The sequence below is a fragment of the Panthera leo genome, chromosome A1, assembly GCF_018350215.1.
Source record: "Panthera leo isolate Ple1 chromosome A1, P.leo_Ple1_pat1.1, whole genome shotgun sequence".
Lineage (NCBI taxonomy): Eukaryota > Metazoa > Chordata > Mammalia > Carnivora > Felidae > Panthera > Panthera leo.
This window is the reverse complement of record NC_056679.1, coordinates 47993988-48007409: the sequence shown is the minus strand read 5'-3', so window position 1 is coordinate 48007409 and position 13422 is coordinate 47993988. Positions and strand designations below refer to the sequence as shown.

Here is a 13422-nt window from a genome sequence, read left to right as displayed (position 1 = left end):
GTCCAGGGTACCAGGCAGCCATGTGATCAGATTGTCTTTGAGAACATTTTCCTTCAATGTATTGCAGATGTTATTGGAGAGGTTAGGACATGAGACAGGGACACAGAACCATTAAAAGTTGGTGTCAGTGGAAGGTGGCAAGAACCTAAAGAAAGGCCGCTCACAACTGGGGGGTAAACTGGAGAGGACAGCTGGACAGGTATTTGGAAGGCAGAGCTGGCAGGTGTAATGATCAGGTCGAAGCAGGCAGAAAAGTCCAAGAAATCCCTCCAACCAGAGAACTTTATGACTTGACACCCGAGTAGGTAGGATTGCCTTTTTCTCCAGAGAGCAAAGCAGAAGGAGAAACTGGTCTTTTTTTTTTCTTTTTTTAATTTTTTTTTTCAACATTTTTTACTTTTATTTTTGGGACAGAGAGAGACAGACAGAGCATGAACGGGGGAGGGGCAGAGAGAGAGGGAGACACAGAATCGGAAACAGGCTCCAGGCTCCGAGCCATCAGCCCAGAGCCCGACGCGGGGCTCAAACTCACGGACCGCGAGATTGTGACCTGGCTGAAGTCGGACGCTTAACCGACTGCGCCACCCAGGCGCCCCGAAACTGGTCTTTTTTAGGGGGTAGCTGCTGAGTAAAGTTTTGGTCATGTTGAAATAACCTTTGGACTACCACCTCTGTGATCGATCTCTCTGTAGTGCTTAGGAGAGAGACTGAGATGTAGAGACTTAGGAATCTTTTCCGTACAAGTCGTGGTGGAAGCCGTAGGAGCCAAGGAGAACTTATGCAGGTGAGAAGAAGTCAGAGTCAAAATCTTGGTAAACATTTCAGGGACGGGTAAAGGAAGAACTCTCTGCAAAAGAAACTAAAAGGAAAATGTAACCAGAAACATAGGAAAATAAATATTGTCACTACGTGGAAAAATAAACTCAGAATAGCCAAATAAAGTATTACCCTTAGACCTTGAACATTTTACTTTCAGTAAAGTATGTTTTTATTATAGGATATTTTAGGTCATTTATATTTGATTTCTGGATGAGAAGGGCTAGCTAGTCTCTGTGTTAACACATTGTCCTACAAGTACTAATTCACATTTTCAATCTGCACATCCGGCTCTGACCAGATATCCTGGTTTATTAAAGCAGTGACTTAAAGCGTTGAGAGGCAATATAGAGGAGAGGTTAAAACTGTGAGCTTGGGGCGCCTGGGTGGCTCAGTCGGTTAAGCGGCCGACTTCGGCTCAGGTCATGATCTCGCGGTCTGTGAGTTCGAGCCCCGCGTCAGGCTCTGTGCTGACAGCACAGAGCCTGGAGCCTGTTTCGGATTCTGTGTCTCCCTGTCTCTGACCCTCCCCCGTTCATGCTCTGTCTCTCCCTGTCTCAAAAATAAATAAAACGTTAAAAAATTAAAACAAAAAACAAAAAAACTGTGAGCTCTGGAGCACCTGGGTGGCTTTGTCGGTTGAGCGTCCAACTTTGGCTCGGGTCGTGATCTTGCGGTCCGTGAGGTTCGCTGCTGTCAGGAAGAGCCTGCTTCAGATCCTCTGTCCCCCTCTAGCTGCCCCTGCCCCACATGTGCTGCCTCTCAAAAATAGATGAACATTAAACAACAACGAAAAAACCCCTGTGAGCTCTAGTATCCGATTCCCAGAATTCAAATCCTACCTCTATCACATACCAACTCGGGGTGAAATGGAGTTGGTTACTGCAAAGCGTACGTCCGTAAAGCTCTTAGAACAAAGTGCTGTGTGTGGAAAGTGCTATATGCTTTGGCAAATATTGTTTTCATCAAAGATATGCGTTATGGAATTGCATGGGGAAGAAAGAACAAATCCACTTTGTCTCATTTACACATAATGAAAAAAGACAGTTAATTCAGTCCAGACAATTCAGTGGGGCAGAGACTAACATTGATTACGTGTTTAATTGAACTGACAAGATCAAATGGATCAAACAAATTATAAAATACTAAATTATAAGATACTACATTGTTCTGTTCGTAGTTTTATAATTAAAATGTTAGGAAAATCAAGATCAAGATTGGCATCCAATTACCAGAAAACTCTTAATTCTTTTTTTTTTTGAAACACAGCAAACAGGATCTATTTTTAACTTTATAATTTATATTTCCTAGCAAAAACAGAAAAACCTTGAATTTCATAACTATAAAATTAAATATTTTATTGAGCACCTGTCATTTCTCAGGCACATGCCATGTGTACTTTTAGTTTCCCGAGTGTAGGAACAGTGTTTCCATTTTACAGATGGGGAGGCGATGTTTCAGAAAGCCCAACGCTCTAGCCTGAGATCTGATTGCAGATCGATGACTGAGCCAGCATCTGAGCAGGCTTTCTGCCCGATTTCAAAGCCTATGCTATTTCAGGCCACCTTAACACCACCAATAAGGAAGGCAGCCTGGTCCACCCTGAGGACAAGTCAAGAGCCTTGTAATCTCAGCTCCAGGTTTCTGTTTCCTCATTTTAAAAGCACCTAATTTCCTCCCAGATCTAAAATTGTGTGAACTTTTATGAACTAAGGTAATAGAAACCAGAAGACAAGATAGGAATCTTGATTCTGCTCCCCACCACCGCCCCCCCACCCCCCGCCGTCATATGCAAATACCATTCCTCAAGTGAAACAGATTGTCACAGCAAATATGTTGAGCCTTGAGTGTAATGAAGCTCATTTGTCAGCGTCTGGGGCCCCATAACTTCATAAAAGTTAAACAGGGACACATTTCAGAAATGCACTTCTGAACTGGAAAAAAAAAAAAATGCCTGTGCTTCCTGCTGCAAAAGGTGTTCCTTTTCAGTTGCTTGAGAAAATAACAGAGAGTAGCTGATGTGAGAACATGGGTGTTTTGTTTGACCCAGACTTTTCAAACTGCACATTCCTCTTATGTGTATTGCTTACACGTCATTTTAATATGAAAGGGCACCTGTCTTTTGTCTCAGTACACATTTACCTTTCAGCATTTCAGATGGGAAGATGGGAGGTACCTGAAAAAGTTATTTTTGTTTCGTGGGTTTTGGGAATCCATTCAAGACCTGGTGTTTTCTTTAGACTTTATTATGCTTCTGCTGGGTAAATGTCATGGAAGTGCATTTAGTGACTCTTAATCCTTTTCTTTAACCAAAATTGAAAGAGACAGGGGTTCTCATAATAAATCAGTTTGTTGACTGTTTCAAGAAGAAAACCCTGACGTGAGTTTTCATTTTCTCAGGACACTTAATTAGACTTCTGTTTAAATAACGCCTGTGAATACACACACACACACACGCACACACACGCATATAAAATTGTATTTAGCTTGAACTCTGAAAGCGGAGTTAAAAAGAGTGTTTCATAACAAAACTTAACAAACCCCCTTCCTGGTTCTTTTTTTTTTTTTTTTTTCTCTCTGTTTACTCTTTATAGGACTGTTCCACTTTAAAAAATAGAAGCTTTTTTGCTATTCGTTTTGGTTAACATTTTCCTTTTTCAGAGGTTTTCATAGTTTAGTCCAGGTTTTTTAAACAACAGAGGAGGACGGATTGTGCTCAGAAATAGCCGCATTCTTTTTTTTCAAATACAAAGTGTGGAAATGGCTTGGATTTGTCATGGGACATGGAGAACTTCACGCTTCAGAACTGAAGACCTGAAAGTTAGTAAACTCCCCAAGGTATGGCATGGGATTAAGCTACCAATTAATTACCTAGTTCATGTCCTTCGGTTTTTCTTAAACATTAGTAGCTTAACGTCTCAACTTAGCAAAGAAAAATCATCTAAACTATGACTTATTGGTAATGACATGTACCATGTCATTTTCTGTCATTTCATTATTTCATGGGATGAGGAGAAGAAACAAAAATCACAGGTGATCTGATGGTGGAATCAAAACTTACAGGTTTTTTTTTTTTGAAAAATATTAACTATTCTTTCAAAGATTTTGCCACTAGGGATTCAAAGTATACTTGTGAGTTAGACAAAAGAAGGAAGAAGGTGGGCATGCTGTTTTTCTTTTTAGCTTATTTCTAGAGAAAACAGTTTTGAATAACACATTTGCAGAAATCTAATTCAAATGAGTGTAAGGACAGTTCACGATTCCTGAAGAAATTACTGGAAATCGTGTTTACTCTCCCCATCATCCTCCTGATGCACAGCAGCTGTGTACAATAGAAGCATAGACCCAGGGAGATGCCTGACTCCTTTCATTGTCCAAGCCAACGCTTTCCATAGGAAAATTGTCATGGGACATACACTCCCTATTCTGTGCCTACCACTAACTTCTTAGTAAATTTAGTTTTCTACTTTCCAGCAAGATTTTGGAGGAAAGAAGACAGGATGGAAGAAAGATTCTGTCTGTTCATTATATCCTTTCAGGGCTCATGTCTGCATGCTACAATATTTCTTACAAACGTATTTATCATTTTAATAAGCTTTTCCTCACATCATGAAGTTTCTGTTACCCTAATTTGCTTACAAGATTGTATCCTTTAAATTGCTTTAAAGCACAAGCATAAAATAAAATACAGAGTTTAATACAATGCAGTGGCCACTAAAATTGTTCTTCTATCTACTTCTGGAACTGACTAGTCCAAAAAGAACATTTATTGATTTTGTTTTTAATAGAATGCTAGGCCCTGGGCAGGTATAATCAAAACCTAGGTCTCTCTCTCTCCCTCTCTCTTTTGCTAATATATATGAGTTTTGTTCTTACGGGTTTAAATATAATTTTTTGTCAAGTTAGCTAACATACAGTGTATACAATGTGCTCTTGGTTTTGGGGGTAGATTCCCGTGATTCATCGCTTGCATACAACACCCAGTGCTTATCCCAACAAATGCCCTCCTCAGTGCCCATCACCCATTTTCCCCTCCCCCCACCCCCGCACCAACCCTCAGTTTGTTCTCTGTACTTAAGAGTCTCTTATGAAAACCTAGGTCTCTCTGGAGTGAAGGGCAGAAGCCAGCTCTCTGCCTGATCAGAACAGCCATCTCCTCTTCTCACCCCCTATAGCTCAGCCTCTAATTTTTTTTTCCTTTTTATTGTTTTCTTTTTCCCTTCTGTTTTTTTTTTAAGCATGGAGAGAAAATACTCAAACTCTAATTTTATTAATGAGGCAATAGGGGCAAAGAATATTATGCTTAAGTTTTCATGGATATTAAAAAGAAAGTATACCTTTTTATAAGAAATTTTCAAGAAAAACCTCACTTATTGCTCAATTAAGTTTACTATTTTCTGATACACTTTCTCCTTCCCCACTGCCGACCAGAGAAGGTTTGCATTCTTCATTATATGCCTTCATTCATCACCTAGCCCTTAATAACTTAAAAACTTTTATCATTTTCATTGGTTTTATTCAAGAGTAGGGACATGTCTGCCTCTTGTATTTTTGAGACCTTTTCCTTGACTTCCTTTTTCTTTTTGAGATATAATTGGCATACAATATTAAACCAGTTTCAGGTATACAACATGATTCGATATTTGTATATGTTGTGAAGGTATCACTACGGTAAGTGTAGTTAACATCTATCAATACAGAGATACAGATGGCTTTTTTGCATGACAAGAACTTTTCATTAAGATCTACTCTCTTAGCAACTTTGAAATATATAACACAGTATTCTAACTACAGTCACCTGCTGTTCCATTACATCCCCATGACGTATTTTTTCTATAACTGGACATTTGTGCCTTTTGACTCACTGCACCCATTTCACCCAGCCTTGTCTTTCATGATCACTGATTGTGCTCTGATTCCACCTCACAGAATACTTCTCAGATTTTGCACAAAGTTTTCCTGCTCCAAGTCTGTGGGCTCACAGAAATCCTTGCTACCAGTTACTGCCTTCCCCGTGCCCCACCCCCTAAAATAGCCATGTCAGGAACGATGCCAAACAGCTAAGCTACTTTCTGATCCTTCCCTATCAGTGTTCTCTCCCCCAGACTCAGTAGCTAGTCATAGAAACTCATCATGGTTCACAATGGCCTTGTAAGATGACTGTAGTGAAAGGGATTGGAGAGGAGCCTCCATCATCATGTAGAATCACTGTTCTACACTGTGGAATCTCTGTAAAGTTTACAGAGACATGCCTGACCCTACCCCATCCTGACTCTCATAGGAAGACCCTCCTCATTTTTTAATGAGCAGAAAAGACCCTAAAGATATTTTTAAAACTCAGATTGGGTTGGGTGAGCCTTTTCAGAGAGTCACTCAATCCAGAACTCTCAGAGTATGTGGTGTGAAATATCATGTGTTTATTACTGAGTGTGCTGTTAGAATTTTAGTTGGGGTCCTTAATGGAGAGTAAGTGATTATTCTATAGCCAAAATAGTCCCTCACCCACCCATCCCAAATTAACAGTGTGTATTATATACCCCAAGTCAGTAAGTTGATGTAATCAGGAAGCCTACGCAAAGTTCAGGTGCCTTCCTAACATCAAGGATCAGTAAACTTTGTGTAAAGGGCCAGATAGTAAATATTCTAAGCATTTCAGGCCTAGATGCTTTATTACATTATTCTCTCTTGCAGTGCTCAATTCTGCCGTCACTGGAAGACAGCCATAACCAATATGTAGACAAATGAACATGATTTGTGTTCCAATAAAAACTTATTTATGGACACTAAAATTTGAATTGCATGTAATTTTCATGTGCCATGAAATAGTGCTCTTGATTTTTTTCAACCACGTACAAGTGTAAAAGCCATTGTAAGCTCAAAGTTTGCACAAAATACAGGCCAAAGACCGGATTTAGCCGGGGAACCACAGTTTACCACCCTCTGCTATAGATTTTCAAGTGTAAAGGACATAAATGCCATAATTCAACAGCCAAAATGAAAGTAAGACTATTATAATTGTGAGGAAGAAATTAGAGAATATGAAGTGCCTACTTTGGAGGTGCAACGAAGTCCAGAGAGCACCTGAGACAAGAAAGTGTCCCCAAGGCAGGCCATCCAAACCTCTAACATCCCTCCTGAGATGAAATAGAAGCCCCTGTGTCCTCCTTGCCTCTGCTTATTTTCCAGGCTCATCCCAGCTGTGGGCCCTCTTCCCCTCACTCCATCTGGAACGGCAAGGGGAGTCGGATACACATGACCCTTCTCCATCCATCCTTCAATTTAGAAAACGCTGTCTTCTTTCCTTCATAACTTTACACTCTCTGTGGCTGGTTCCTGGTGACACAGGAGAGAGCTAAGAAATGCCCGTTGGTGACTGAGTCCGCTAGCTGAGCTCAGTGCCCCAAAGATGGATGTGTTTTTGAAGACATGATTTATATCAAGCTCAGCTCCTTATCACCCATGCTCGTGATATAAACGTCACAAACGTCTAGGGATGGCATGTAAATAAAAGCATGTTAACAGTTGCCAGTGATATACTATGGAGGAGACACTCAATCTTTTCCAGTTAGGGGTTTTGCTGATTTTTATTATTATTTTAATTTCTGTTCAACTTTGGTCAATAGACACCTGCAAATGAAGATTTTTCTGTCTGTAGGACATCCAGAATGTGTCAGAGGGTAAGGTTTTGGGTTAATCCACTCAGTAGGCTTCTACTTGAAAGGAGTTCTTTCAGAACAACCTGGAGCTTTCTGTGGCCCACAATTAGAGCATCAGCATTTCTAGATTTAATGGGTCTGTGCCGTTCACTCACTTCTGAAAGGATCTCCTGATCCTGAAAGGGCCCATAGGGATAGCATTTATTTCAGGGTTGAGTGAAAAATGTTGGGTCCAGTTCAGGCTAGTTCTCCCATGTAGGTGTCCCTTGTACTCTCATGTACAGAGCCTCATAGTTCTGTGTGTGTGTGTGTGTGTGTGTCTGTGTGTGTGTGTGTGTGTGTGTGTGTGTGTGTGTGGCAGTTTTGTTGATTCATTCAAGAACTTGTCTGATATTTATTCTATCCTTTACCCCAAGGATACTGAAATGGTAGCGGCCTGGTCCTTAACCTCCACGTATTCAGAAACTGGTTGAGGAAAAGGCACCTAAATAAAATCATTATGATGCCTTGTGATAGATGATATAATAGAAGTAAGAAATGAATAATTTGGGAGTTCCTGAGAAAGTAGAACCAACTTTGAGGATGTGACAAAGTTTACATGGGAAAAGAATTCTACATTCCACTGTAACATGGTGAAAAGGGCTGGATTTGGAACCAAATGCTTCTTTTTTTCCGACATTGGGCAAGTTACTTTACTGCATTGAGCCTCAGTTTTCTCATCTGTAAGGTGGGGTTAGTAATATTCACTTTGCATAGGAATCAGCAAAAACTCCCTTCCCTGTCGTAAGTCCTTTTCACCAAAGACTGTGTGTGGCCAGGAATTCTGTTGACTATTGGATGGAAGGAACAGAAGGAGAGATCACTTTTTGTGGGGTTGCATGGGGACAGGGCATCCATTCTGAGTGAGAGCCAGGAAAAAACACACCTGGGTCAACCATTGTTTCTCTCCCCCTGGGAGTTCATTTGGACAATGGGTAGTGTATCTTTTCCCAGCAAAGCCTTTGCATATTTTACTGTTCTTACAAGTTGACTGAAGGACCTGGTCAAATTACATACTTCTTCAGACTGCTTTTCACCATGAGTTTCAACACTAAAACCAACTTGATGATTCCTCAGGGCTCGCTGTAATTAAATCACTGAAAAGGGTATTTAAACTTTACACTCTTAGCTATCTAGGATTCCTTTCCAGTAGACAAGCAAAAAGTAGATGGTTTATGAACGATAGGTACTTCATACCTAATTTCTGGGGAGTGGTGGAGTGCTTTACCTTTTAATGAGACTCTGCGCATATTCTCAGTGACTGATAAATGGACATTGTGTCCTGAAATAGCTTTAAACCATCCAAGTGGTATACATTTTGGGAGGAGTACTGAAACAAAACGTAACTAATTACCCTTTATAATTCTTTGTGAGTCCCAGCATTAGAGCCCAATCAACCCTAAGTAGAGACCTAAAACGCCTTTTTAGTCACCCAGTCGTGATGATATCCAGTAGTGATCAGTTTACGACTTTCCGTATTTTGACCGGAAAGTAACTCCCCGGTAATTGAGGGTGCAAGCGTTAACTAAGTCTGCCAGATGTCCCAACAGGAGAGACGGGATTGAAACCCCCACCTGGCTGACCCCAGACCCGCTGGCAGGATGGTAAGGTTTCCGGACAGAAAGGTTACCAGATGGAAAATCCCCTGAGAGCCGCAGTTGCCCCACCCCTAGTGCTGGCTTGCTTGTTCTGGAAAAGTGATGGAGCACCAAAGCGTGTGTCCCTTTTTCTTCCAGGAGAGAAACCCTACAAGTGCACCTGGGAAGGCTGCACCTGGAAGTTCGCGCGCTCGGACGAACTGACAAGGCATTACCGCAAACACACGGGAGTGAAGCCATTCAAGTGCGCGGACTGTGATCGCAGCTTTTCCCGGTCAGATCATTTGGCACTGCACCGCCGGAGGCACATGCTGGTGTGAGGAATGCTACCCGTCCAGCTGAGCGTAAGAGCTGGATCTCTTAGCGGCACCCAATTCAGCAGGGCTGAATCCCCTTCACAGTGTTAACACAAAAGGGCATCACCATCCCACGATGTCTGAAACCAGAGCAGGAAAAAGAAGTAACACTTCTCCTTTCGGTCTGAAGGTAACCCCCATCACGACTACACCAGAAACGTCTTCTCGCTGGCCTGGGAGATCCGTGACACAAATGCTGAAGAGACAGGCATTGTTTCCCGTGCTGTGTACTCTGCCATTTCAAGATGTTTGTAGCTTGTACGTTTTCTGAGCTGTCAGACGTTTTGTTATCAATACCGTAAAGGTCGTCTACCACAAATTGATGGCTAGCGCAAGACCTTTTAAATTTGGATTCTTCTCCCGTCATCCCACCCCTTACCCTCTTTTTACTGAAATTTTAGTTACTGTCTCAGTAAGATAGAACACACATCCAATCTGTTACCAGCAAGCAGCATGAAAGTAGAGAAGAAGAAGCCTGTTGGAGAGGTTCCATTACCTGAAAATAAAGGGGCGCTCAGGCAGCCCTTTGCAATAGTGATGACGGCAACTAGATATCACCCGCAACTTGTCATTCTGCCATGCCCTGAAGAAAACCAACATTGAATCTCTCATTTGTTTGTCGTTGATTGTTTTTGTTTTGTTTTGATTCTGTTTTGTTCATCTGTTCGAGCAGAGGGGCAGCGACATTTCAGTTGGAGCCTAGTCTCGGTGTCTGCCCTGGCATGGACTGGCACAGAGGTGTTCTGTAGTTGAATAGGAAGAGCCTGTCTAAAAAACTACTGCCCCACTTCAAATTGCAGTGTTCTGTCACCTAGGCATCATCTCTTCCTGCCCCTAGTATTTGATTACAAGGAATCAGGGGGAAAAAAAAAAACAACAAACTTTCTTAGACACACTGGCACCAAGGTAAGAGGTGGGGCTGCTCAGGCAAAGTCAGTGAACATGAAAAATCAGACAAAGCAGAGATGGAATAATGCGCCTCTTGAGGAGAAAAGCAATAATGAATAAAAGGACTTTCCTACAATAACTTCACTGAGGACTCACGTTACCAATTTTCATACTTACTAAAGGGATTGTAAAAAACACCCTAGCATTTTAGATGTCTTGGTTACATTTAGAGCCCTGAGGTAATCTTTCTGCTGTTTGTTGTCCTGCTTGGTTGAGTACCACAATTAAAGATTATGCTCCCCTTTTCTTGTTTGAAAACAGTTATTTGGTGACGAGAAAGGCCAAGGAGGCATAGCAGGGAGTTAACCCTTGGGTTAATGGGTCAGTTCTCCTTGGAACCGAGTCAGTGGAAAGGGAGCGCTCCCCGAGGAAAGCCTGACATGGTGCTAGTTTCCTCACTTGGAGAGCCAAGGCCAAGTGACTCTCCAATAGGTTCTTCTATATAGACTTCATTTTCTAAACTGTATCAGAACCCAGGGGTTCTGCACTGGCATCTACAGGGATGTTGAACCCACTCATCCTGTGCTGAGGGTGAGAGGAAGGAGATGATCATCCCGTCAGCCCCCTAAACTCACGAGCCTTTCTTGCAGCTAGCGAAGTACACAGGAAACAAAGCAATACATCACCAACAAGCATTCTTTCAGAAAAATTATCGTATTTTGTTTCTCCACTAAAAGCTGGGTTGGTTTTTTTGTTTTTTTTTTTTTCAGCTTTATGTGGCTAAGGGGCTTGGTGAAGTTTTTTTGTTATTGTTGTTGTTGTTGTTGTTAAGATTTTTTATAGCTTAGATATAAAAGGTTGCCAGCATAGGCCTTTGCAATATATTTTAATCACCAACACTTGATTTGGGGAATTGCACAAATTAACCTCACAATATTCCTAGCTCATGTTTAAATGTTTGAACATTCTGAAATAATTTCCGGTTGTAGAACTATCCTTTTTGGGATCATCTTCTTACTCAGAGAAACTTTAATGATGAAGCAAGAACTATAAACATTGAAACAAGGACAATTCGTGTTGGATGGTATTAAAAGGAATTTGTTTTAAATGTTCAAGCAACAGCATAATGATTTTCAGGTCAAATTCTGTCTTCAAAAATACGTGCTCTGCATTTTCTGCCAGGTCTGAAAAATTCATCAGGCAATTTCCTTCGAACAAGGGCTGCGATTCTGTTGATAAACAGCTCCTTTTGCTACACAATCTTACTACCCACCAAGCACTGGGTTTTTTGGTTGTTTTTTGGGGGTTTTTTTTTTTTTCCTCCTCTTTCGTTCTTTTTTTTCTTTTCTTTTCTTTTTTTTTTTTTTTTTACCAACTGGAAAGTTTTTTTTTTTTATCTGTACTGTATACAATTCCTACTTCTCATTGCTTGTGACCATTTTGGATAGAAAAAGGTTTCTTGCTACACACCGGCGTTGGTTACTGGTCAGTGGCAAAGAACACAGAGAGTGGCCAGCATGGCCTGTGATGTCCTCACTGCCGGTCCTAGAACCTGGTTGGCTGTTAGTAGGTGAATCACCCAGGCGCAGTGTAGACTTGATTTCACTCTGCCCACTCTCATAAGAGGGGCAATCTTTTCTCTGCGGAGAGATATCTTGAGAGTGTTACAAGTAGAAATGGTTTTTAGAATTTGTAGAACTGACAGGCAGTGGGAGCTTCCTGAGTGACAGCTTGACTTAAATTTAGCACAGAACTAAATGAGCTGCTCCTCTCTGATCACATCGGAAAGGTTCAGGGAAGTGAGCTTTTTCTCCACCCTCTGAAAGTAGAAACCAGACTGAGATGGAGATGGTAAGTTAACTGATAAAACCTGTCAGCATTATGACATTTCCCCCTTTCGACATAATCGATACTTCTAAAGAGAGATCCGAGCACAAGCAGTGAGTGAGTTGCTGATCTCCCCCTCAGGACGGAAACTTACTTGGGGCTCATCCCGGGACACAGCAAATTCTTCCTGGTGAGTTTCCTACCAGTGTTTCCCCATGGAAAGGAAAGTGATTTGGGAGAGAAGGAATTGGATTTTTAAGTAGGAATATCTTCAGGCATGGAAAAGCCTCCTCCATTTCATCTATATCCATTCTAGCCTCTTTTAAAAAGCACAGTAGTAGACGATGAGCAACAGACAAGGGGCAGAATCCAAAGGATTTGTCAGTTGCCTAACTAGAAGCATTCTTTGGTTTTAAATTTGGAGCTGTTCAGTTTGCAGTTGGACACATGTGCGTGTTTGAGAACTACACAGACAGCTGGAGTGACTTGAGGAGCTATAGTAGACTTGACTATCTCTTTGTGGTGTCGAGATGGGAGCTCAAGAGACTTAACATTATTTGAAAGAGTTACAAGTTCCTCGGAGGTTTTAATAGATGCCCTCCCCATATTCTGATCATAAGTTGTTAGGAAAAAGATTCACGCTTCCCTATCCACCTCCAGCCCCATCCTGTCAATTATGTGTGGACTCTGAGAAGCCTGCTTGATAACTTGTCTTAAGTTGTATTAAGACATGTAGATGAAAATCCCTAATGGCTTTCCCATAAAGAATGTACTACTGCCTGGCATTACTTCGACAAAACACTATAGGACATTGATTTGCAAAAGCAGTTGACAATAACGCAAACTGCATTTTTAAAAAGAGCACTTTTTATTCACTTTAAGTGGAAAATAGGAGGGGAAATTGTGAGGTGGGGAGAAAACCTTACAAAATGCTACAGTGTTTACAAATGCCAGTACTAGGGGATGAGAAAGGCCATTCTCACTCTGGTTGAAATTTGGAACAGCTCATACAAAGATGGTGTTCATTTTTATACAACTTTTTTTAAAACTTCAAACTTTGCCATTTCTGTTTTAAACGTAAATCTAATTCTGCACTTTGAAATCAGTTCATTAGAATAACATGTATATGGATAAAGATGCAGTATTCCTTATTCTGTACTTTATTTATTTATACTTACCAAAGCTGCAAATGAATAAATCTGGTGAGGTGAGGCCTTCAAATGTATTCCTACGCCTTTGTTA

The 13422-nt window shown here is 41.1% G+C and overlaps 1 protein-coding gene across 9 annotated transcripts in view; it reads left to right on the top strand.

Moving 5' to 3' along the window:
- Positions 1-11678, top strand: part of KLF12 (Kruppel like factor 12) — a 1158470-nt gene extending 1146792 nt beyond the window's left edge. For all 9 annotated transcript variants that reach the window (XM_042927869.1, XM_042927832.1, XM_042927842.1 and 6 more), the window contains one exon: positions 9248-11678. In XM_042927869.1, coding sequence (XP_042783803.1) covers positions 9248-9429 — 182 coding nt within the window. In that variant the 3' untranslated portion in view covers positions 9430-11678. The remainder of the gene's footprint in view (positions 1-9247) is intronic.
- The last annotated feature ends 1744 nt before the right edge of the window (positions 11679-13422 follow it).